Below are 26,677 nucleotides of genomic sequence, written 5' to 3'. Positions count from 1 at the left end.
CACTATACAATAAGAAAATTAAAACCACCAAAGGAATTGTACAACAACAACTAATAAGCTCATATTTTCCTATTAATTTTAAACAACTGAACTAGAGGGCTATTCTGAGTCACCTCTGAATTCTTTAAATCAGAACAACTTCAGTTCTGGAAGTAAATGTTCAGAGTAAACGTCTGGGAGCACATCTAATTCAGTTAAAACCTAGACAATTCAGATCACGATGGCAAGGGGTCCCGATCAATTCAGGACAGATAAGTACATATTCCAGTACCATGGAACAGACAAATTTCCCAAACTGTCTTGACTTGCACTTTACTCAAAAACAGGAACAAGACCTTCGTACGTAGAAGTCAAGAAAAACAAGCAAAGACACCTTCAAGCTCTCAAAAACTGTAAAATGAGAGAAAAATACAAACACTATAAAAAAATAGGTCATTGGATGTTCAAAGAAAAAAAAATCTCAGTAAAAGTTATCTGGAAAGAAAAATGGAAACATCCATCCTGGGTTAAGGTATTAAAAATACACTATATTGTGAAAAAAAGAACTGGTTCATACTACGGCTGGTGACTTCTGCCTCTGGAGAAAGGTAAGTAGGTGCTGGCTCCAGGGGTATCTCCTGTAAGCTGACTGGCACTTTAGTTGAAGATTTAGATTGTTTGATCTGGTTGAGGTCCTAAAAGCAAAGCAGAAGCAAGAGAGATCAGTTATCAGTCATAGAATAGCACACTAAGTTGATATTATCATTAGCTGTTCATTATCATACCTTACTAAATCCTCAAACTTAATAGAAGGAAAATAAGCAATTTCCACATACTTAAAAAGAAGTAATTTTTCAAGTTTCCACCAATAAAATTATTTTAATGTCTCCCCAGTTAGCCCCTTCCCCTCATAAATCACTCACTCTTCAACTAGATGAAGCCCTCAGAACCTTCCCTTTCTGGTTAACATAAACACAAAGATATTTTCCTAAACAACCGTACATTTTCTGGGAGCTGCTCCTCTGTTTCCTGCTCATCTGCCACCACTGGTTTCTCAGCTTTATGTTTCACATCCTAAAAAAGAAAAAAAGAAAGTTAGGTGCATTGAAAATGTCTCTTTAGCTTAAATAAAATATCCTCCAGAACTCAAAATGATGATTCTCTGCTAATGCAGTGATATTTTGGAGTGACAGGACAAGAGGGAATGGTTTCCCACTGTCAGAGGGCAGGGCTAGATGGGATATTGGAAAGGAATTCCTCCCTGTGAGGGTAGTGAGGCCCTGGCACAGGTTGCCCAGAGAAGCTGTGCCTGCCCCATCCCTGGAAGTGTCCAAGGCCAGGTTGGATGGGGTTTGGAGCAACCTGGTCTAGTACAAGGTGTCCCTGCCCATGGCAAACCTAGAATTTGAGTTGGGTTCTAAGATTCTATAATTTCTTTGTGTAAGTCCATTTGCAGCACCAAACAAAGCTGAAATCCAAAATGAGAAGAGAAAAATCCAGTGTGAACAGAGGAATTATTAAAAACACACCCCACAGTTTTGAAGCCATACAACGTAAGGGAGGGACCTTCAGGGAGGAGATTATCACATGTGCTCTATGTTGCTCCAGAGCAACATGAAGCTCTATAGAAGAAGGAAGTGTGTCCTCTGGAATGACCAGGACAGCAATTCCCCTCAGTGCCCACAGCAGAACAGGGCTCAAAGTCATCTGCTCTCTCCCCCTCCCTTTTTGGTACTCTTAGATAAAATAACTGCTTAAAATGCATCCTCCGGCCTCATTATTAAGATCTCCAACAATGGTATTTCAATCACAGGCTCCACTTGTAGCCTTATTTCTTTTTGAATCCTTGCAAACCACTAAAATATATTTTTTATCTCTTACTTCTACAACTGCTTCCAGATAGTTACAGTGTTCTCCCTCGTTAGCTCATAGCCAAACTGGGGTCACTTTGATTCCAGTATCAGTTATCTTCCCCGATGTTAAAAACCCTGATAAACAGCCCTGTTTGCAGAAAAGCTGAGTACCAGCTTCAAAAGACAACAGAGATATTCTGCATCTCAAAAGAATTTCTAATTAAGATGACAATTCATACATTAAAAAAAAAAAAAGGCAAATCAAATTTTAGGTAACCAAGCTTGAAAATACTGGCCTTGTTTGCTAAAGTTTTATGTTAAATGATGCCAAGTCCCACAGGATCTTCTTTTTTCCCCTGCATTTTTCTCCAAGTTGTAGTTCTACAACTCTAACAATTATCCAAATGGATAACGGGAAAAAAGATAAAGTGGTGATCTCATTGTATTATCAGAGGTGTCAGGGGAGAAATGGGAAGACTGCTTTGTCATTTTCTGAGAGATTGTTTTAGTGAGCAATGAAAAATTATTTCAGACTTCCCTTTTTCATTGTGATATGTGACTGAAATCTGAAACTTCATCTTGAACAACGAGTAAACACCAAGCATCATCTTTACATCTCTCTAATCTTTTAACTAAGACTGTGGTGGAGGTACCTGAATAAAATAAGCACCAAATTGGACACTCAGGATTTGTCATAAGCCTGCAACCGACTGATTTAATCTAATTTAAACCCCTCAAATCCATCCAAAAGCATTTTCACAAAGCTCCTCCTCTTTGCCAATGTTTCAAGATTGTGTTTTCTGTTTGTGGTAAAGACACATTATTTTTCCAGGTTCAAATCTTTAAAGGAAAATGAATCCATTTTCACATACCATATTTACCTTTGTTGAATTAAAACTTTCCAGAACATCTCAAAGCCCTCTTATATCAATTCTCTTCCAACAACACTTCGTGGAAAGTGAGATTGCTCCAGTCCTCAGAAATCCACAACCTTCTCTCAGGCCACCTCAAACCTCAGCTAATAAACACTCAGACTTTGCCTAACACTTCCACTGGCTCCAGTTCAGAAGTAAAGTTGTTTTCCTTCCCCCTTCTTATCATCCAAGTCTACAATGATGTCCATTATAGAACTTTATAGCTTTTAAAGTGATGAAGTGACAACAAAGAGTATGTTGGGAGAGACTGACAAATTTATCAGCAACAGATGAATGAAGAACGATGCGAATTTTTTTAGTTTTCCTTTTATTACAGTTGTCACTTGGTGAGACATCCTGCCCATGCTTTGAGCTGTACATACTTGTGGAAGATCTCTGCTGATAAGCACATACTTTTTATTTACTCAGTGAACTTGATCTTACTTGTTGACTTTTACATTCCTGATTTCTCCTGACACATGACTGAGAAATTCAACAACAACAGTGAAGTAGCACTGAGGCTCTAGTAACAACCATCATGCTCTGAAAAACAAGGCACTGGGTTTTCTTTTGCCTCTACAGTCACTAAAGACTGCAAGAGAAATCTCTTTTCCCCAAAATACTGAGCTTTCTTGTGCTGCTCTGCTGTGTCAGAGTCTTAGTGCCAGTGTGACTACAAACCCACTTCCTTTTAGTCAGAAGGGAACAATCACAACCATCAGTATTACTGAACTTAAGATACACTCAGAAATATTTGCCATGTAGTTTTAAAATCCTGATGGAAAGACAACTGAAATTACGAAACTGCCTTTTGCCACTATTTTTCATCCATTTATACTCCTAAACCAAGGTCTGGCCCAACTGAAGGTGTTATGGAACAAGCAGTTGGATCTATAGACATTCCAATACTTTTCTAAATCCACCTCCTAGCCCTAAACTTTTCAATAGTGTTTATTTAATGGAGAAATTAGCGAGCCACCTCTAAGCAAATATCCACTGAATGAAGACCTTTGTCTTCTCTTACCTTCCTGCCACTGCTCTATTTTGGACAACTCATCTTTTTTTTTTTTTTTTTTAACTTTTCAACTCCTACCTTTTGGCTTCACAGTTCCCTTCTTTCTTGCTTCAAGTCTGAAAAGAAGCTGCCAATATATACTGGGTTTCCTGTTGTTCCAGAGGTATCTTCCCTCCACACCTCTCTTGGATTGCTGCAATTTTTTTCCTCCTCTAATATTATTCAAAAAGCTGCACAGCACAATAGCTTATAACAAGAGTTCATTTTTGTATAAGAGATTTTATATATTTTTATCCACTTCAGTCTTTAAGCAATTTCTCATATTACCTTGTAAATTCTCTAAAGTTTCTTGCCAAGTTGAGCAAGAACTCTAATAAAATCAGGTGAATAACACCTGTAAATACATACAATAAAACTCTGATTCATTTATATTCCAGCCTATCAAAGGACTGTGCACAAAGCTACCAAATAGCAATAATTCAACTTCTTTGTAATCCATTAGGAACATAAATCAATCCATGGTGATTAATTCTAATGACTGAATAGCACATAACACTTTCTAACTCTTGGAGTTCACAGACTCATTAATTACTTACTAGCTACAGAACATTATGTATATTCAATTTATATTTGCAAAACCCAGGACACTCTGCAAAAGACATGATGGGGCAGGAAGAAAATACGTAAAAGAGAAACCATCCAAAAATGTCAGGTTTTCTTAGCTGAGGACACATACAGACTGCGCAGGCACAGCAAGTCTCAGCCAATGCACTCCTTGAAACAGGAGAAGGGTAAAAAATCTGCCTCAGCAAATTTTAGGCACCTCTAGGTTAGTTATGTTTAGTAGTTTTCCATTTTAAACTTTATTTAACATAGAGTCCAAAAAAAAGAGATTAGAGCTGCACCCTGAAGGACTTTCAGATTTCTGATAATGCACAATCCCGACCTATTAAACAACAAAAAGCTCCATCTGTATCAATGAGAAGTTGAGTATTTATTACAGTGCACACTGACAGACCCACATTAAACCACAAGTTATGAGCTTAATGTAGAAATTGCTGAGAGTAACTCTATAGCTGTGTTATTCAGGAGGCAAGACTAGATTATGATAATAGACATTTTGGCCTTAGAATTTATGAAGCTATGAATATAAATAAGAATACAATTTACAAACCAGGCTTTTTTCTGAAGCTTGTCACACATGGATGGCAGGAGTGGAAACTCAATGCCTTCACTCACCAAGAATCCAAGAGAGGGCCAAAAGGCTACATGAAAACTCTTATCTCGATATTTTAACAAATTATACTGACTGCTTAGTTCATTAAAACAGTCTGTGTATGTAAAGTTGAGAACTTGCTTTTACCTGTACTGGGTATTTTTTGACATAAGTGCTGCAACGCTCCAATAAAAAAGCAGAGAAAAGCAATCAAGCCAGTGAGCCTCCATTTCCTAAGCTCTAATCAATGATTAAATGTTGTTTTAAGTCTCTTACAGCTTTGTTGGATTCCTCATCAGTCAAACTTTTCATGACAACTTCCAAACTTGGGTCTTCATCACCACTTGCAGGTCCAGTGCCACCATGATCCTGGGGGAAAGGATTGACAAGAGTTTTTAAACAGATGTATGAAGAGGCCTCCTCGATATCTCTGTTTCATACTCAGCACATTACAGGAAGCCTAGTTTGAACAGGTTGGTAGAATCATGGAATGGTTTGGGTTGGAAGATCATCCCATTCCACCCCCTGCCATGGGCAGGGACACCTTCCACTATCCCACTAGGTTGCTCCAAGCCCCGTTCAACTCGGTCTTGGACACCTTCAGGGATGGGCCAGCCACAGTTTCTCTGGGCAACCTGTGCCAGAGCCTCACCACCCTCCATTTCTTCCCAATATCCCATCTAAACCTGCCTAGTCTAAAGTATCACTAATTGAGTTACATGTAAAATTTAACATGCTGATTCTCATTCCCTTTTTTAAACCAACCAGGTCCCGAATTTGGAAAGATTTTTATCTATTAGTTTGATTTACTTAATTTTAAAATAATTGATCCAAATTTGGAGCTGTTCTCTCTTGCAAAGAAAAATGAACTATCTGCAAAAAATAAATTTTCAATACCTTCAGTCATAGAAACAAAATTATTTCTGAATTTTCATTAGACATTTTACATTGAAGTGCATAAGATGAATATTAAGAGATCAGATGAAGATAAAGAGATAAGACGAAGGAAACTAACACAATAATAGATGGTAACTATGGCACCCTGATATTCCATTACACCAGCCAGGCTATTTAATGTGATCTGACAAGCTACACGCAGGGTGCACATAAGACACAATGTTAAATATTTATTCGGTTATTTCAAAGACATTTGAAGATATAATTTCAGGATATAAGGCTTTTTTTCTTTATTTAAAGACAGGAAGAGCTGCCAAAGGAAAGCAATGCATACTTCTGTACAACATCACTATTTTTGGTTACATTTATTTTAGATAATAAAAAAAATACTAGCTATAAGTAAAAACCTGCATTTACTTATAAAACAAACATAATGTAAATAGTAAGAGCTTGCCATTAATGCATGAAACTCAACCCACAAGCATCTCCCTCTAAAGACAAACACAACACAGGCTTTGGTAGAGTCTAATTACAGTTATTTGACCACAGCACAGAATGTGCCTAAACAAAGTTTCCTGTTTCATCCTGAAGACACAAATATTAAAAAAAGCTGGGAACAAATGCAGGTATTAAAGAGTCAATAAAAATAAAACAAACTCTGTAAACTGTAATTTGCAATGTACCAGTTGCACATGGGACATGCTGCTGGGATGAAGGTGAGAACGAGAAGCCAAAGCATGTCCAAATATTACTCAGATACAAATAAAATCTAAGCAGTTCTTGCACTGTACAGCACTAGGCCTGCATGGAACAGCCATCAGTGGTAAAATAACCTGGAATGCAACAGCAAGCAAGGAGATGCAAACAGGAGATGCATCCAGCATTACCTCACATGGACCTGTGCTGAGGGATCACAATGATGCTCATGGAAATACCAGGAGTTCAATGCACATGAATTTCATCAAGGCAAGACCAAACCTCAATTTAATTATAAAGCATCTTTTGCTTTATTAGCTCAAACAGAAATAGAATTAAAAAGCAACAGCAAGGCTAAGCATGTAGTTTATCTAGAAAATTTAGTTACGTCACATTGAGATGTCAAAATAATAACAGTGTGGTGACCCTGCAGGGATTCACGGTGCTCAGGAAAGAAATCAGTCTGCACTGGGCCTGAGGCAGCAACTCTACTGATGGAAAACACTGGTAACATTACTAAACTAAGATAGTTTTTGCACTGGAAGGTTGTTCTAGGCAAAAGTTCCTCACCACGACTACTCTAACCAGCTGAAAAAGGAGCAGGTTAGGAGATGCAAGGTTTTAGTTTGAAGCCTACACTTCCTCCTGTACAGCAATAACATCTTTAATACCTGCTGCTAATGCCTTTCAGTAACACTGAGATCAATAAAAAAGAGACGGGGAAAATAAGCCTATTAGGTCAAGTCTCTACCCAACGCATTTTATGATTCAGGGTTTAATTAGACAAGGTGCTCGAACTTATCATGAGCTGCTAATTATGATTAATCTATCTAATTTAGCAATCTCTAATTAAAAATAACAACCCACAAACCTTACCTCAATGGAAGAATGGGAGCCTGAAGGTAATGGGAAGGGAGTAACAGCCATCTGATTGACTGCATCTTCACTCCTGTACAACAAAGAACATGTTACACACCAAACCATCATGGACAAACTTTCCTTTTGAGTTGGTTCTGCCCATCAAGAAATTACTCTCAGTAGCACAAAAATTCACTGTTGCCTACCAGAGTTAAAGCTTAGAAAAGCACTTCATTTTGGCTCTTCTTTGCTTGCAAACAGATCACATCCCTTCTTGGGACCACAGTAGTTTCATCTGGGGCGTGCTGACATCACATCCTTTGGAAATCTGATTTTGTGTGGATTAGCAGAGGATGCAGTTGGAGTTTATGGTCCCTACACATCAGCGGATGTGCTAACACTTCGTTAGCCTCTTCTAATAGTGTCCATGTCAGTAAGCTGCTTGTTTATAGTCTCACATCCACATTACTGAAATACAATATCTGTTGTAACGTATTAGATTGCGTTTTCTTTTTTTTTTTTTGTTCCTTTTGTGGTATTTTCTAAAAGATTTAATGTAAAAACTTGGAATAAATGTTATGAAATGCAGGGATAAGAGGAGATGAACACTGATTCTCCCTGCATTATTTTCACCAAGATGCTTATGATGTATGGCATCTTTTCCTCTCTCCTCTTTAAAATGCTTCTGAAGTTGACATCTGATTACTTTGTGACTTCCAAAAGCCTATTTTTTTTTTCATTAAACAGTATTCTGCCTTGCTAATGTTTTTCCTCAACTGCCATTTAAAATGATGGGGTTTGTGGAATTAGCTCTGCATTTTTTTGGCCTCTGTAAAATGAAACCAAGTAATACATGATTTCAGTGATAACATCTAAGGCAAATCATCATAGAACCATAGAATGATTTGGGTAGGAAGGGACTTTAAGGCTCATCTCATCACAATCCCCTGCCATGGGCAGAGACACCTTCCACTATCCCAGGTGGTTCCAAGCCCCATCCAACCTGGCCTTTTAGACACTTCCAGGGATGGGGCAGCCACAGTTTCTCTGGGCAACCTGTGCCAGGGCCTCACCACCCTCACAAGGAAGAATTTCTTCCATATCCGATTGACATCTGCCCTTATTCAGTTTCAAGCCATTTCCTCTCATCCCATCACTTCATGCCTTTGTGAACAGTCCCTCTCCAACCTTTTTGCAGGTCTCCTTTTTAGGAGGAATCAGCAATATTGCTGCTTCACAGCTTCTCAGATGAAAGGAAATGACTTTTCATGCAGTGAGTCTTCTGGGTTTGATTTCTGGTCCTGTTTACTACATTCCATGGCACTGTGACACAAGCAAGATTTTTCCTCTTTAATTTCTAGAATAAGTTATTAGACTAAAATGTGCTTAAAAACGTTTTACAGAAGTGCCTGAAAGAAAAAAGTCTTATTTTATCCCTTGAGAGTTAAACACATGAAGCTAAAACACATGAAGTTAATAAACAGAAGCATGTTCTGATCACTGAGAAATAACACTGTGAATCAATAGCTCTCAGCACAGCAGCAAATGGGAGTCACAGGCATTTGAAATGATAAATCCTGCAGGCAAAGGCTGGTGAATTCATTTACTTATCTTCAACCAAACAGCCATACGATTCAAAGGGACTGGTTGGGTGCTGCTCATTTCTGTACTCGCTCCCAGCCTCTCCTCTTGGCCCTGCTCAAAGCCTTGCAAGAGTGGGAAACCACGCTCAGATCACGGCGCGGTTCGTGATGCAGAGACATGGGGCCAAGACACACATCTGAGGCAGGCACGGAACCAAGCCCAGGAATTTCATCAGCATTTCACAATTTCCAAGTGCATTTTCCCCCGCCAGGCATATTGGGCAAGGACATTCTCCCTCCTCTTATCTTCGTGAGACATCGATCTCATTATGTTGCTTTTCTAACCTACAAGAATAAACCATCCCATGTGAGGTGTCGGAGCCCTCCCAATTTTTCTTTGACTGTAGAGTTTTTTCTGATAATAGTTTATATAAAGCACAATCAGCATGAAAACTAACCCCACTCTGTAGCTCACAATTAGACTTAAACAAGAAAATAACAAAGTATGTATAAATCTTTGTAGGAAATACTCTAAAAATTGCTACACAGAAGCTCCTGACAAACTGGGATGTAATTAATTATCTAAACTAGTTTTGACTTCATATAGACACACTTTTTTTTTTTTCTATCAGTGGGAAAATATCTTTATGCAGCTTTAAATGGATGGCCATTTTTATTTCAAGCAATAAAAACCCACTTACAGTAATTCCCTGGGAAAAAAAGGAAAAAATATAAAACCCCCCAAGGTTACACAGTGTCACAACTTGTAATCTCCCCCTGCTAGGACTCGTACATATTTAAATACTTTAATGCTGCTTCAAAGGAGAATGCTTCAAAGCAGAATCAAAGTGAGAACATATTTTAAAGTGACAGATCTAATAATAAATTGCTGTTTCTGCTCTCCACTTCCATAAGTGTCCTCAACTAAAATGTGAATTTATTTACAACTAAAAGGAGTAATCATCTTCTTTTGAGGCAGGAGCAGACAGCTTAGAAGTCTGAACATCATATTCAAATTACAGTGACTGCAAATGAGAATTCAATGTATTTGCCAATAGTTGCTCCATAACCATCTCCAAAAAAGCTGTTCTCAGTTACCAGTGCTCACTATTGCTTGGGGTTAAGGTGTCTAAACCCTTCACAGTCAAGACACAGCTTCATAGTCTCAAGTCAAAGCAACATAAATGAAATTTATACAGCACGAAGGCTTAGGGTGTTCCCCCTTCATTATCTGCAAAAATTACAAACATTCATGGCTCTTATTCCAGCTCCTAGACTGGTTGGTATCTGATACTGGGATAGGAGCCCACCTCCTGGGTGGGTACCAGAGAGCTGTTTAAATTTCTTTGGGACCACATAAACTGAGTAGGAAAGGAATTCATCACTCCTCCCAGAAATTCCAGGGCAGGGACACCTTCCACTAGACCAGGTTGCTCAAAGCCCCATCCAACCAGAGATGGGGAGCCCAAAATCTCTCTGGGCAACCTGTTCCAGTGCCTCATGACCCTTCTAGCAAAGAATTCCTTCCTAATATCTAATCTGAATCTTCCCTCCTTCAGCTAAAGGCCATTCCTCCTTGTCCTGTCACTGCTGCCCTTGTAAAAATTTTCTGGTTTCCATTTTACTTACTCTTACATCCCTCAGGTTTGTGGTGGTACAAGCTCATTGTCATGCAATGCCAAGAAAATCCTTGTTTAATGTGGATGAGATTCCTTGCCTGTCTAAAGCAGAGCACCTCACCTACAAGTCTAAACTTCTATGATCAGTACAAAACCCAAGCCAAATCCTAAACCAGAGCCACTCAAAAGGGCAATCCCAGCACCTAAATGACTTAATTTAGGACAGGATGAATAGAATTGCTCTTTGGGGGCTCCTGACAACTGCTGACTAATCACAGAAGTCCAGATGTCCTCTAGTTGTCTAAACTAAAGGACACAATTCTCCTGCCAAACTATCTGCAACTACACAGTTCATGAACACTAAGAGATCATTTGACAACAGCTTTGTAAGTGGTTGTGGATGTTTCTTGGGAATAAAAGGTACATGAAGAATCAGAATAAAAACTCTTGTATGAAGTGATATGACATCTTACTGGAACAGATCTGTGGACGATGGGAATAAACATTTGCTCTGTAAGCCTTAGAACTCCCACTACTTGTGACACCAGGACATAAAGTCCTGCAAATTACTAAAAACATATACTGTCCACATCCTGCTTGTTAATTAAAAAAAAAAATCCGGGCAGGATCTTGCATTTTCTCATCTTTGTTTTCCCTCTAGAAGTTCCTTTGGAAAAGAGGAGCTGCAGGAAAGCTGCACACTGAGAAGCCACACTGGATTATTCCTTCAGCTGGGTCAAAAAGACCTTTGTGTTATGCATCTTCTCAAAAAAATTCTCCTATTAGCAGCAAGAACAGTCTTGTTCTCCATTTCCTCTCCATCCACTCCTAACTACATGAGAGCCAAATGCATCCAGGTATTTTAAATGAACAACTAATGTACATATAAACTATATCTTAGGTCTTCAAAGGTTTGAAAGAGCCCAAATTACTTAACTTCCTCAACTGTGTGCTTGTTCCCACATGTGTATGACAGCAAGGAGGAAACAGTTCTGAAGAAAACAGGAAATGTTCAAACTTGCACACACAGTGCCTGGCAAGGGCTTACTTTTTAAGCTTTCCCACATGAAAGAACCTAAGCAATCAAAGCAAGTAAAAACAGAGTTTATACTATTAAAATATGGTCAATTATCACAAAATATTCTGACTTGGAAGGGACCCACAAGGCTCACTGAGTCTAACTCTTAAGTGCATGGCCCACACGGGGTTATGTAGGTTAGAACAAACAAGAAATTATTATCTGAAGTATGACAGCATTTGAGATTGGTACATAACATAAAATGTTACTTATGGAAGTTTTAAAAGAAGAGCAAAGACCAGTGACAAAGTCACAGCAATGGGGATTGTTAAACAGCCAACCCAGACACTGTCTTGGCTTTCCCAGTCCTTGGAGTAGAAGGATCTCTCTCCTTTGCATGCCACCATAAATAACAGAATAGTCTTTAGAATTACACCTGGAAATGGAAGGAGGGGTTGGGTGACAGAGATTTGTGGGCTTCATCAAGGAGCTACAATCCCATCAGCAGGAAGCAAAGATAACAGAACGATGACTGCAGTGTGGGAGGGCTCTGGACAGCAAACAGATGGTATTTAAATCAGCGAAATCCCTTACTCTGAAAGCACTTCTCATGTTTCATCACAGCACAAGACAATTTTCTTTTAAAGAATAAAGGTAGACCAAAGAATGACTCACAAAACTGAACACAATGGGAGGATGGTTTGAAATCAGTGGCATTCACTTTGATTCAAGCATTCAACTATATTTGATCTGCTTATTATACCAACAGTGAAGTACTAAACCAGATTAAAGACAGTTAATTGAGCATGGAAAAAACCACTGAATTTGCTGAATCATAAAATTCTCCCTGTAAAAGAGCATTCTGATATAAACTGGATTTCCTACTACAGATGTAAAATCTAATTATATTGTTTTATTATGCATCTTACAAGGATGGACTTACAATGCATGAACAAAAACCACAACGGATAGAAACACTTTCTATTTTGGGAACTAGGGCACAGACACTCCTACAAGAAGCATGTCCATTTCTGATACTATTACCTGGCTAATTCCTGTTGGAGATTTAGACCAACAATTTCAAAAGGTAACTAAGACATTACAACACTTATTGCCACTATAGTGACACTATATATTGACACTGTAACTGCAAATCTTTTAGATGCTTTCAGAAGCTCGTGTAATTAATGAGACCACTGGGAAACAGGGCTGTGCTAAGACCTATATATTGGAATCTGGCCAAAATCAACTGTTTTAAATAATCATTATCAACTTAATTGAGGAAAAGATGCTCATAAACCAGAGTGAGAAGCCTTCAAATATAGGGGGACATCTGTGATTCTCACAACAGTTACCGCACTATGTCTCATCAGCAAAAATTTAAGGAAAGGGTGGGAATGCAATTGTAACACTACCTGAATATAAAAAAGTGTGAACAGATTTTTATAGCACAAATGGCAACTCAGTAACTTAGTAAGAAGTCAAAAAGGCTGAGGTCACCTTATATTCTTTATCTTTTTCTAGAAAAAAAATAAATTTGGGGTTGGAACGAGGCGATCTTTAAGGTCCCTTCCAACCCAAACCATTCTGTGATTCTCTTAAGTTATTTAATGATAGTTATTACAGTTCTCACAGAAAGGCTTTTCTGTGCCCAGGAATTTCTGGGCTTCTTTCACAACTGATTAAAGAGTTTATGGAAACATCTCCCTGCCCTGCACATGAACCGAAACAGCAGGAATAAAAAAACCTTGATGCTGTTTCCTGCTTCGAAGTGAAAAGCACCACACTTATCGCTGAGCATCCTTCATCTCAGGAAAATAAGGCCTCAGGGTGTCAAAGAGGGCACTTGGAACAGACCAAGAGTTTCACCAGTTTGGCTTTTATGTCCTAGGTCAGCTCAGTCAGGCACGCAGGAACCTTTCAGGTTGCAGACTGACGTATTTCTGAAAAACTGTAATCTATTCAGGTCTTTCACTGGTGAAACTGAAATATTAATATCTTCATGCACATGAAGAGCAAATTGATTTCTCTCACAACTTCTGCAGTACATGTTATTTTGCTATGGTGAGCTGTGGCCTCTTCATGCTCCAGGATGTGTTTCGGCTGTGTTACTCTACACACCTTCTACCTTTAGGAGAAGCTTCAGGGATGACAGCGCTCAGGAGGAGGAAAGCAGTAGTATTTCTGTTGCAACTGGCTCCATCATTTTCAAAGCATGATAGATGTAATGGTATCCCGCTCTTTCCACATCATTAGAGCCCAGAGGAACATATCTGAAACCAGTCAAGCAGCAAAACCTACCAGGAGAGCTCAGCCTGCTACACTCAGCACTTTGTTTGCAGCTGGGAAAGCCATTGAAGGCATGTGCAGATTCAAGATGCCTCTTGCTGCTCTTATTTACTCCAGCTGGCACCACATTGTGTTAAGTAATGGCATTTCGATATCCCCATTTTATATTATAGTTGATAAAGCCAAAACCCCCACTTTTTCCACTGAACTGTGCCACGGATAAGACTCCTGGGACTGCCACAGCCCATGTTTTCACTCAATAACATCCACTGTTTTTGTGGTCTAAGGTGTAGGAATGGGAAGCACCAAGATAGACTCAGCTCATGGAATATAGTTTGCATGAGAAAAGAAAATTATTTTTGTTTCTCCTTAAAATTCACTTTTAAGAGAGACAGTCTATCCCGGCTTTGTTAACATTTGACCATACATCAAAAAACAAGGCAACATCAGTTTTCTCCCCATGTTAGAGGCAGTGCTCCAGTTACAAATGACATCCTCTCAGTGGGAGAATTCCTTTTCATTGCTGTTCTCTGGGTTGAGCAAACTGACACATCAGTTGTCAGTGTAAGGCCAAGAGCAGTGACAAGATGTGTGTGCTCTTGGGAAGTGTGAAGATAGAAGTTTACAACATCAGCAGCAGCACTTAAAAGTTGAAATCAGGTGGGTTTTTTTTAAACTCTACCGATGGAAACGAGAATCACCCAATGGTATTTCCAATATCTATTTCTAATATCTCTTGAACATCATCAAGATAAAATTTTGCCTTGAAATTCACTGCTACACAGACAATCTGAAAAGGAGAATTATAGCTAAGAATTTACATGGCTTTATGTAAAACATGCACTGAGGATTTTCAATCCATGGCAAGTGGAGCTAACATGGACCCTTCCCTGGAGTTCTGCAGTGCTTGGAGCGGCAGGGCAGGCTGCAAGAAGCCCACACTCTTGCGTTTTGGTTTCATAAGTTGTGGTTTTGCCTCTGGAACTTCCAACCAGACACATGTTCCACATGCAATTAAATAATGGTGAGTGAGTTGTGGTACGTGACGTTTAATTTTCAATGGCTGGGGAAAGTAACACAGGAGCTGCAGGCAAGATCATTAATCTCCTCCACGTCCTCGAGCTGCCAAGGATAGCAACTCATTCCTCACTGTGCTAATGTTGCTCTTCCATCATTTTTGTGTATGCTGTACCAGGCAGAGCCATGCCAGTAAATGTACACATTTACATGCATTCACCCACAGATTATTACATTGTTCACAGGGAATATGCGGATGAGCAGAGAATATAAAACAATATCAAGTATGTTGTATATGTTAGTGAGAAGATCACATTATAAAATGGCATGGGTGTAAGTGCCCAACAAAAGTCACAGCTGGAATTTATTCTTAAATACACATTTATGAAATTCCAGTGTATTAAAGCATATGTGAGTCCTGGGAAAGAGGCAGCTTCTTCCCAGACCTCCTGCCCAGGGTCATAAGAGCAACACTTCCTGAACTTCTGAGTGAATGTGTGCAGGTGTCTTTAATTCACATACAAAGAGGAAAAATTTTCATGCTTGGAGCAAAATAAAAATGCCCGCATGTAATTCTTATGCAGATGAAAGGCTGTTTTAGCATATTCCCTCCCACACAATCCATCCCAGTGCTCCTTGGCAAAGTCAGGCTTTGCCTCTGTACAAACAAGTCAAAGCTCAATTTTAAAATCCTCTTTTGATGCCCACACAAAGGTATCCTTCACACTTCCACCCAGTCCATGCTCCAAGTGCTCCATCCACACTTTCCTGTTCCTTTCCCAGGAGCCCCAAGCCTCTGAACCATTTTCACTCCCCCCTGCAAGTCTGAGTGAGCAAACTGCCCACCTCAACTTTATCCTGAACCAACCTAAAGCACTTTAGGTTGGAAGAAGTAGCTCTCATCAGGGTGCTCCAAAGCCCAAGAGGAACAGCTCAAGTCTTCAGCAGACACCCCTAAAATCAGCATTCAGTGACATTAGATTCATATTTTTTACATTACTAAGGAGAATTCTTCAATTTTTCCAAGAAGAACAGTCAAGAAAAAGGTTTATTCCACTTCAAAGAGAACTGAGCAAGTTCAGCAATTTCAAAACAGGCTAAATATGTAAATATGTCATGTAATAGACTAAAGTGCAACAAATGTTTTGATGAGAACTGTTCTTACCGTATGAAAACCAGCTTGACCTTTGATGGGGCAGTTTTAATGATTGCAGAAGCATTCTGGTGACTTCTTCCATACAATATCTGATTGTTTATCTGTTAAAAGAAAACGGTTTTCACATAAGTGGAGAAGTACACCTTGTTTTAATTTATACAACCAAGACTTCCAAGTGTACTGTGGGAAAAGGAGATAAGGCTCAAAGAAAGTGTGGTCTGTAAAGTCTAGACCTATACAAAACAGGAAGCAATGTAGAGCTAATTTACTGTTATTAGTAAGCCACAAATGAGAGACATCTTTTTTTTTTTTTTTTTTCACAAATCCCTAGAATGGATTTTAAGGACTGCTCCTAGATTTTTTGAAAACAACTTGATCTGAGAAGAATCAGATAGATGACAACAGCACAGATGCTTAGACAGACACTCCTATACTTTACCTGCAGGTTACTGGACATTTAGGAAAACTGGCTATTAAGATTGTGCTGACTCCTCAGCTCTGCTGAAGGAAACAGAACTGACAGTCATGGAGACGAAGGACAGTTTAAGGACACGCCACATCACTTTTGCTATGATGGATCTAACACTTAAAGCACAGCAACAGACACTACTTTGGACACTCTTGCTGTGTGCAAGCCACTGCTGTTTTCAGAGGGAAACAGCCTGGCTATGGACATGAGCCAGGTGTGCCCAGGTGGGCAAGAGGGCCGATGACACCTGGATTGTGTCAGCAATTGTGTGGCCGTAGGACCAGGGCAGTGCCCATCCCCCTGTGCTGGGCACTGTGAGGCCACACCTCGAAACCTGGGGACACTTCTGGGGTCCCCAGTCCAAGAGGGACATTGAGGGGCTGGGGTGTGCCGAGGGAAGGGAACAGAGCTGGAGATGGGTCTGGAGCACCAGGAGTGGCTGAGGGAGGTAGGAGGGCTCAGCCTGGAGAAAAGAAGGCTCGAGGGGACCTTCTCACTCTCTGCAACTCTCTGACAGGAGGGTGGAGCCAGGTGGGGTTGGGCTCTGTTCCCAGGGAACAAGGGACAGGATGAGAGGAAACAGCCTCAGGCTGTGCCAGAGGAGGTGTAGGTTGGTTATTAGGGAAAATTTCTTCATGGAAAGGATTGTCCAGCACTGGCACAGCTGCCCAAGGCAGTAGTGGAGCCTCCATCCCTGGAGGGATTTAAAAGCCACATGGATGTGGCACTTGGGGACACGGGTTAGTGGTGGCCTTGGCAGTGCTGGGGGAATGGTTGGACTCGATGATCTTAAAGGACTTTTCCAACCTAAACAATTCTATGATTCAATACTGCAGTTTTTTCCTCCCACTCTTAATTTACAACATAATATTTACATTCACATTTGATATACCAATGCTGTTTAAAACAATAATGATAACGGAGCCCAGGAACAATTTACTAGTGATTATAGAAGGAATTTTTGTTACTGCAAATGTTTGTATTGGATTCAGGGTTTGTGGTCTTAGAAGATTTTTTCATTCAGACAAGAAGTAACTGGCCAAATCTTCCAGCCTTGTGTGATACGGGCTCGTCGGTCATGTTGGGAACTTCACAATACTTCCATCTTATTTTCAGTGGGTCAAAACAAGATGTAAGTTCATCAGTTAAATAAGGACAATGCCAGGACAAGAATAAAACCCCTAACACTCGATTGGTCATTGGGATTGAAGTGCAAAGCATCTACCTACCGAATCATTTACTGGGTAAAGAGAGACCCAAGAAGGGTCCACAAAGGCCTGAGCTGGCATGAAATGATCAGCACTGAGGAAATAACATCATGTCAACATTCCTAATGGTTAAATATGGTTTTGTCTGCAACTGCCATGGTGGCAAAGATAGGGCGAAAAGCAACATCCTAGGCCAGACTTTGCTAATCAAAGATAAGCTTAAAAATCCAGGGGCAAAAATAAATGCTCAGTTGCATTCTGGCTTCAAGTTCAACTTGAAACTTTCAGTGAGTTTGTTGACTTAATTTCTCTAAGCTCAAGAATAATTTATTCACTAGGAATAGTGTATGCTTTACAAATTGTTTGGATTTAGTTAAATTACCATCAATTCTTCTAAACAGCAGACTTCTTAGATTAAAATTTATAGTCTTTACTCTGGCTAAATTAATCCTATTCACTACATGTATCAAATAGTCCAAAATTTAATTAGCTGTGAGCTGGGTCTGTAAGTTATAATTATTTAATTACACCAAAATGAAAGCATAATCAAAGTAATATATCTCCACAAGGCTATGGGCTGTCCCACATAGTTATTACAGCCAGTATTAATTTTTTTTTTAAAAGTGTCACTTTCATTTGCAAAATAAATTCATGCTGTGGATACCACAATGATGAGCAAAGCGCAAAAGCCTACTTAAATAAAACAAAAAAGAGAACGTCTAGGATTTCAGAAGAAACACCATTTTAAATCTTTCAATTTAAATAAAGTAACACATCAGAATAAGCAAATAGTACTTTGGGAGTCAAAATGTATAAATCTGTGCTTTACTTTTTTCATTAGAGATTAGAAAAGAAAAACAAAGCCTCAACTAAGCAAAAGAAATAAACTGATCTAAATCAACCTCAACTCTTCTTTAAATGTCTCTTTCTATAACCCCTTGGAAAGTCAGCAGAGCACAGAGAAAGATAAAAACATGCTACAGGTATGAGGTCAGGTCAGCACACAAGTTCAATCTTTAATATAATCACACATTGCTTTATGGCAGATTTAATCACATATCCTAACTGTATTGTTGCCTTCACCTACAAAAGTTTTGGTTTACAGTTTCATGCACTGAGGTAGCAGAAAGTACAAACTCACGGAAATCTGAGCTCTTAAATTCAGAGGAAAAAATTTAAAGGATTGTTTGCTTCTCAAACTTTAATTTGCAGAAGAGAAACATTAGATATGGATATTAAAAAAAAACACCAAAACCCCACAGTGTTTTCACTACGTGGCAGTAATGGAAATCCATAAAATTAGTATCATCTGATTTTTATGAAAATGAAGTTAAATGATACCCCAAAGCTAGTAAAATACTGGCATAGTTTTCTGTAAAAATTATTTCTTTGTACCCGTGCAGGAGGTTCCTTCTAACCACAGGAATTGTAGCATTTTGAGATACAACCAGACTCTCTGAAACAATGGAAAAAGTTTCCAGAACTTTTTTATCAGTCAAATTTTATATATTGAAACCCCATTAAATAGACCAAGCTCCCAAATAATAAAGCATGAGGAAAATATTGGAGAGAAAAAAGTAATTAGAATGTGAATTTCCCTTTCCTCACCAAATTTCTTGCTGGGCACACATTCAAACATGTGCATCATCTAAAGTGATCAACAGACCGTAAACTCCATAAGGAGAGAAAACATCCTGCTCTGAGCTGGCAGCTCATCCCCGTGGCTTCCCACCTACAGAGTGTGGAGAGAGAGACAGGACGTTGGAAAACCTGTGCCCTCCTCCACAACAGTTTTTCCATCACAGCCTTACCTATTTGCAGCTTTAAAATCACCACTTAAAACTAACCTTAACTGTATACGAAGTATTTTTACCCTCCTTTGAAAAAAACTAAAAGGACATTGGCACAGGTTGCCCAGAGAAACTGTGGATGCCCCATCCCTGGAAGTGTCCAAGGCCAGGTTGGATGGGGCCTGGAGCAACCTGGTCTAGTGGAAAGTGTCCCTGCCCAGGGCAGGGGGTAGAACTGGATGAGCTTTAAGGTTCCTTCCAACCCAAATCATTCTACGATTCTATTCTGTGATTCTATAGTGATCCCACAACAAATAAACTGAGAATAAAACACATTTTATGAAACATAAGTGGCATTGTGAATTTGGCTGGGGAACTAATTTACTTGGGCAATATATTGCTGTATCTATTATATTATTACAGCACAACTTCAATTTATCTAAGCATCTTAAAATAGCAATAAAAATGCACTTAGCACAAAAGCTCTCTGGCTTTGAGCTATGACAAAAATGACACAAAAAAATAAAAAGTAATAATTGCCTCTCAGGCAACAGTCCAGAACGGACAACAGACAAACTCTGTGGTCACTCTTGACTCTGAAGACTGGCTTTTACTCTTTCAAGAAGTGCTGTGGCCTCAGACAACAAAACAAAGAATCACAGAATGGGTTGTGTTGGAAGAGACAACCTGCCACAAGCAGGGAAACTTCCACATGCAAACAAGCAGTTTCCTTCCACCTCCTGCCTCATCTTCATCAAGATAAGCAAGGATGGGGAGATGGCAGCATATCCCAACATCAGTAATTTAGCATAACTGGGCTCTCAACAGCTTGGTTTATTAATAGAGCACAGTTGAGTCTCTTATGGAGAGATGATAATAATAATAATAATGATAATAGCAGGGTGGATTCTGCAGTGTGAATAAAACCTCCCAACAGGACAGAGCCATGCAGAGCTCAGGAGCAGCAGGGCTCAAAGCACAGGGACAGCTCCAGGTGAACACACTGCAGGCCATGCTGGGCACAATCACAAATAGGACTGAGCCCAGACTAATAAGACCCGAAGCAGTGCAGACACCTGCACTAAAACAGCAAGAGTGCGAGGCAGGGACACCACAGATGGTTCCTCTGCTTGGAAAAAGAAATGAAAAGCAGAACTTGTGCCCTGTAAAAAACACATTCTTCTGCACAGGGACCAAATCCCGACCCAAGTAGTTTTCCTCCACGTATGACAGCAGGATGAAAGGACCTTCTCTCTCTCAAAAATCTATTTTCTTCAGCCACATACCCATCCAAAATACATCACTGAATATGAAAATGATTAAAAAATAATGATTACATACAACTTTTTTATGTGATCTGCATTTCCCTCAATGTACAGGCTGTGAAAACAAGCCACGATCATGCCCCCAGAAGACTACTGTTGTTTGCAGAAGCTAAAAGTGAGATGATATTCCATTAATTCACTGACAAAAGATTTTATGAATAAGGTGCTGAGGCACATCCTTCAATTGAATCCAATCAAACTCCAGTTCAAAAGAAAAATGAACAGGTAATATCTATCCATCTCTAACTCCATCCCATTAACCTTAACTCCATCAAAACCCACAGGGAGTAGTCTGCACATAGTAGTAATGGAGCAAGACTAACCAACAGGATTCACTGGGGCACCCAAGGACAGTGCAGAGAAGCCAGAGGCTTCCCAAGATGTGAATCCCTTCTCTTGTTGATACGTTCCAGTATTGAAAACTGATGTTTAATCACAGATGCAGATGCAAATATACCTAAAACATGCAGATAGATGAGAATCAAACATGAGTTCTGTCATTTCCTCACTTCTGAGCACCCGAGTTTGCAATTCATGCTCTTCTAACATACTTCATTGTAAGACACTGCAAGTAAAGTCAGTTGACCACATTGACCTCTGCATCCCTGGCATGGAAGCAGCATGAATATTCAAAAGCCATCTGGATACAGTCTTGGGCAACTGGTTTGATGTGGCCCTGCTTGAACAAGGGAGTTGGACCAGATGACCTCAGGAATTGTTCTCCTGCCCACCAGCGACACACCTTTAATTTGATTGCAAAGGTAAACAAGACAGGCAGTTACTAAAGTCTCCTTGAACTTTTTATTTGAAGTTTGGCATTTTTGAGATGGAGAACCTCACTTTTCTTCCAGTGGAAAAAAAAAATCAATCTTTTTATCTCCAGCTTAACGGGGAGAGGAATTAGAACAGCACCACCAATTTGGAAAATGCTCCTTATAACATGGCTCATCCATGCAAATCCCAAGCCTTGAGGGATATGTGATTAATCACAGATGGTGCATCTTTCAAGTACTGCTGGCACTACTTAACATTAGATCTTCTACCAGGAACTACCAATGAAATGCACAGAGGAAATCAGAACTGTGGGTTCTTTCATCTGGTATGCACCCAAAACTCAACAATTTGCCTTTTTTTTTTATACCATTAAAATTCAGTGTCAGGGATAGAAAAATATAAATTTGAAGGAGCAAGTAATTTTCCTACCCTACTCCATTATGGTATAGACCTTCACACCATTTCTCACACTTAAAATGAAAACAACAAATTTCAGATGGGGGTGTTTTTATAGCAAAACATCTTTCTTGTACTATGTGTATTGAAAAACCCTAATTGCAGAACTGTCAGACAACAACAAATGCTTAGCCAATTCTGAGTACTCCCAAGGTATCCCCAGGCAGTCAAACTGCTCTTTCTCAAGTCAAGAAAAGTGAAAAAATAGGTGGTTTTCTGATTGCACAGAGAGCTGCTGAAAGATCAAAGCATCACCACCCACAGAGTACAGCAGGTCAGCATATCCCTGCTCTTCAGTGAGAGCTTCTCTCTCAGGGTAAGATCCCCAGGGATGGATGATTTTTTTAAACCACTGAAGCAATCATGACGCGGGGAATCACTGCAGGTACTGCAGCAAAGTGTCATTTTGCAACAGCCAAAAAATCAGATGAAGTGAAGGAAAGCTGTGCTTTCAGTCTGAAGGTGAAGGAAGGAGATTGGAGGAAAAGTGAAGACAAAATACTCCAGTTGCTAATGAGCTCTCTTGCCTTGTGGGTGAACTTGTGCCAGACACAACTAAAGAAAATAAGTATTTTAAATAGATTATAGCATGAAATTTATTTTCAGGATAGGGAATATCCCTGTCATCTGTAAAAACACATATGGTAACTTTGAGGGGTTTTGTTTTTTTTTTTAATGTAAGGTGTGAATTTCCCTGTAAAACCACATATGCACTTCAAGGATGGATTTACTGTCCCCTTCCTGCCTTTCAACAGTCCCTCCCAACGCAGAGCTTGTGAACATGCTGAGAGCACAGACTTCGCTGACAAGACATTAGTTTTCACAGGCCAATGATTTTTGTTTCACTGAAAACACATTTACCTGCCAAAGGCCAAGTTCTCAGTTGGCATAAATCAGCACAGCTCCTTCCCTCAGCCACCTAATTCCACTTGCAGGCTTTATTTAAGGTTCAAATGATGGCTCCACATATGCCTCTCCCTCTCTCCTCATGAGCCTTGCTTAAGAGCTAAAGGAAACACTTACTTCTAGGAGCTCATCACCAATGTGCATCCTTCCATCTCGTCCCGCGGGTCCATCTGGATTGATCCCAACTACAAAGATGCTCATCCGGGAGCGGTCCTTGTTGCCAGCGAGGCTGAGTCCCAGCCCATTTTTGTCTTTCTCAAGCTCAATAATGTGCAACTCTCCTGGGAGATCTGCATATCTTTGCCTGATTTTTTCTAGGAAGGTCAAACATAAAATGAGTTAGAACACGAAATAACTTATACACAGATGTTCAAGAACACATACAAATATGCTAGAAATTTATGACTTCTCAGCAAACAGTGTTTTTAACAAAGGTCTTTTCAGCACAGACTCTAAAATACTGTTTGCTGTGTTTGTATCATTCATACAGCAAAATGCAGCATCAGCTGCAAATATTATTCACATTAAACCCACACTATTTTAATTATTTGTACAACAGCCTGCTTCTAAACCAAAAATTTTCTGTAAGGAGCATAAACAAGGAAATTCCAGAGGTACCTTTACTGCACAAACCCCATCAAATTCAGGAAACTCTCATAAAGTTCGAGCTGGTTAATTAACCACTGCGGGAAACTGAAGCACTTAATGGTTCCAACATTACTGCAGACTCATATCTCAAGGTAAAACCTTCTGCTTCTTTCTAGTGACTCAGGACTCTGCTCACCATGCTCTGCTTAACACGAGGTGCTGCTGCACGGGCGATTACGCAGAGCAGATGTCAGTGACAATGTAGATGAGTGATTATGCTTTTAAATGCAGCTTCACTTGATATTAAGGTGGTTATTTGTCTTTCATCTACATTTCAACCATCCCTGTGACAAGAGCTCAATGTATTTACAAAGTTGTTTGGAGCATGCTGCGTGGCTGTGGATGCTGACAGTTTAATCTGAATGTCTTTTCACCAACATCTATCACTGTTGCTGGTGAGGGTGATTTTTTTTTCTGCCTGCTTTTCCTTTACAGATTTTAAAGCCAGTTTAAAATATCCAATGCTTCAGATAGGCCACACATCTAAAAAAGCAAGTCAAAGGATATCGCTGTGACTGGATGTCACCTTTAGTACAGAGCCCAAGGTGAAAGAAACCTCTGCATTATGCATTAAAAGGAGAAATAAGGGATATTCTATGTTCAACCATATCCCTGAGTCAGCAGCAGGAGCTAGATCAATATTAGCTACTACCATCCTCCTGGGGAAGCATATTTTAATAGTACGATTTAACTACTGTAGTGAGTGTTCCCATGACAACAAGAAAGAGGGAAAAGAGCTGGGGAAGGTGAGAGGGAGGCAACTAAAAGTGAATAAAAACTGCTGAGAAGAAAGATGATAAAGTAGAAACGTTCCTTCCACATCCCCTGTGCTGTCAGGGTGATTTAGCCAAACTTGGGTCATTCCCAGCAGCTCTTCTCTCCAATGGTCCTTCCTGAGTAATTGTTCCAGCTGCAGCAGCCCCTTGTGCCTTGGCAGAGACCATTGGGACAAAGGCAGCAGCCTCCCATCTCCAACCCCAGGTGCATCCAAGAGCATTACCTGCTCTCAGAGCAACACACAAAAGAACCAGCTCTCCCATAGTTGTATTTATAGGCTAGCATTTTCTGCCACATTCAAAATCCCTGGTGCCTGAGACTAAAAGCTGGGGTGTGTACATTAAGGATGAGATGCTATCCCTACAAAGCTGTTAAAGCTCTCCAGAGGTCTCTTACAAAATCAGAATATCTTAAAAAAATGGATAATTCATTTTTTACTATCAATTATATGCCAAAAAAATAATATAACTGCATTAAATGGTAATCCATGTAGCTGCAGAATTCTTTAATATATTTCTTAAGTAATGGGGTCAAAATATAATTAGAGGTGTGATTTGCTACATGAATTTGGAAGCTGTTTTTCGTATGCAGGATATGTCCTGAAAAAAACCAGCAAGAGGAAAGGTCTTGAAAATCGTGCTTCTGAACAACAGGAGATAAAGGCATGTTTATTCATGGTTTATTCACATCACCAAGGTTTAATTTACTTTGCCCATGAAGCAAGTCCAGACCCGAAGAGCATCAAGACATTTGCTGCCCACCACAATTAGACAAATAACTCATTACAGTTGCAGTATATTCCAGAACAGGTAATGGGTAGAAAAGGGTTTTCTTATTGATTGCATTTTTGTGGACAAAGGAAAGACTCAGTGCTGGAGGGATGCTATTGACTGATCATTGCGCTGCCACAATTCCTTTCACTGCTTGTTGTACACAGGGAACACATCTCACTTTCACTTGCCAGGAGCAAGGAACACGTCTAAAGCATATTTTTAACAACTTACAGTCAGATGCACAGAAAAGAGTTGAAGAAGCAAGGAATGCACACTTAAATGCAGTACAGATGAAGCTGCACACCTTCAGAGCCTGCTTCAAAACTCATTTCTTGCTTGTCAGTAAAACTGCTTGAAATTCCCCAGCAGGAGCAGCCCTGTGACATTGCAAACACACGTTGCTCCAGCCTCTGTCTGCAGACACAGTGCCTCTGAGGCTGCCAGTAAGTCTGTAATTCTGCAGTGTTTCCTCCTCAAAATGAGTTTTCTCACATGGGAAAAATGTTAGCAGTTCAGAAGCACACATCAATTCCTGTTCTGAGCTGGGCTGAAACTAAAAGTAAGTTTAAGTCCTCCAAAAATTAGTAGTTAGGGCAATTGTCTGGGATGAGAGAGAGTCCCACCAAAGTTTCTGGCCTGCCTGCATTGTGCCAGGACTGGAAAGCTGTTGAGCTGATTCCCAGCTCAGCGCTCCAGCTGTGCCATAATCCCCCACTGTGGGAACAAATCATTGGGTAAAGAAAAATTTATCTGGGCAAAAAAGAGAGATCAACTCCAGGGGTCATCAAATTGCTTCTATTTATTAAGAGATTGGATTGTTATGGCTTGGTTTTTTTTTAGGGTCTTCCCTGTTGCCTTATTTGTTTGAAAAAAAATCTTTCTCACATGGAAGGAATCATAGAATCACAGAATCGGCTGGGTTGGAAAAGACCTCTGAGATCAAGTCCAACCCTTGATCCAACACCACCGTGGTTACTAGACCATGGCACTAAGTGCCACATCCAGTCTCATCTTAAAAACCTCCAGAGATGGAGAATCCATCACTTCCCTGGGCAGCCCATTCCCATGCCTGATTACCCTCCCTGTAAAGAATATCTAACCTAAACCTCCCCTGGCAGAGCTTAAGACTGTGTAGACTAAGCCCTTCATTCTAAATTATCACATTCATTTCCAAAGCAACTATTAGAAACAGCTGAGGTGACTAAATGATAAAATAGTGGGAGATCACGGAGAAACCAAGAAGATGCTTCATGCTGAGCACCATTTCCAGCCTGGCAGGAGGGCACTGCTTTCCAGTGCTGCTGGAGAAGAGACACGTTTGTGTGGACATGCTTCCGCACGTAGGGACTAGCAGAGACACCCCGGCTTTTTAAATCAAGCCTCCCTCAGCACATGCTGCCTCCTCCCTGACCAACAGAAGGTTCTGGCTCTTCCCAATCCC

The 26,677-nt window shown here is 39.9% G+C and overlaps 1 protein-coding gene across 9 annotated transcripts in view; it reads right to left on the bottom strand.

The window, feature by feature from the left end:
• PATJ (PATJ crumbs cell polarity complex component) overlaps window positions 1-26,677 on the bottom strand; it is a 139,884-nt gene that overhangs the window by 35,341 nt on the left and 77,866 nt on the right. For all 9 annotated transcript variants that reach the window (XM_051796330.1, XM_051796336.1, XM_051796322.1 and 6 more), the window contains 6 exons: window positions 23,156-23,352; window positions 16,120-16,211; window positions 7,447-7,519; window positions 5,254-5,346; window positions 982-1,053; window positions 557-674 (listed from right to left, as the gene is read on the bottom strand). In XM_051796330.1, coding sequence (XP_051652290.1) covers window positions 557-674; window positions 982-1,053; window positions 5,254-5,346; window positions 7,447-7,519; window positions 16,120-16,211; window positions 23,156-23,352 — 645 coding nt within the window. The remainder of the gene's footprint in view (window positions 1-556; window positions 675-981; window positions 1,054-5,253; window positions 5,347-7,446; window positions 7,520-16,119; window positions 16,212-23,155; window positions 23,353-26,677) is intronic.

The sequence above is a fragment of the Manacus candei genome, unplaced genomic scaffold (genome assembly GCF_025592945.1).
Source record: "Manacus candei isolate 608988 ecotype Guabito, Panama unplaced genomic scaffold, ASM2559294v1 h1tg000005l, whole genome shotgun sequence".
Classification (NCBI taxonomy): Eukaryota; Metazoa; Chordata; class Aves; order Passeriformes; family Pipridae; genus Manacus; species Manacus candei.
Note: the sequence above shows the minus strand (reverse complement) of the source record. Positions and strands in the feature narration are given on the sequence as shown.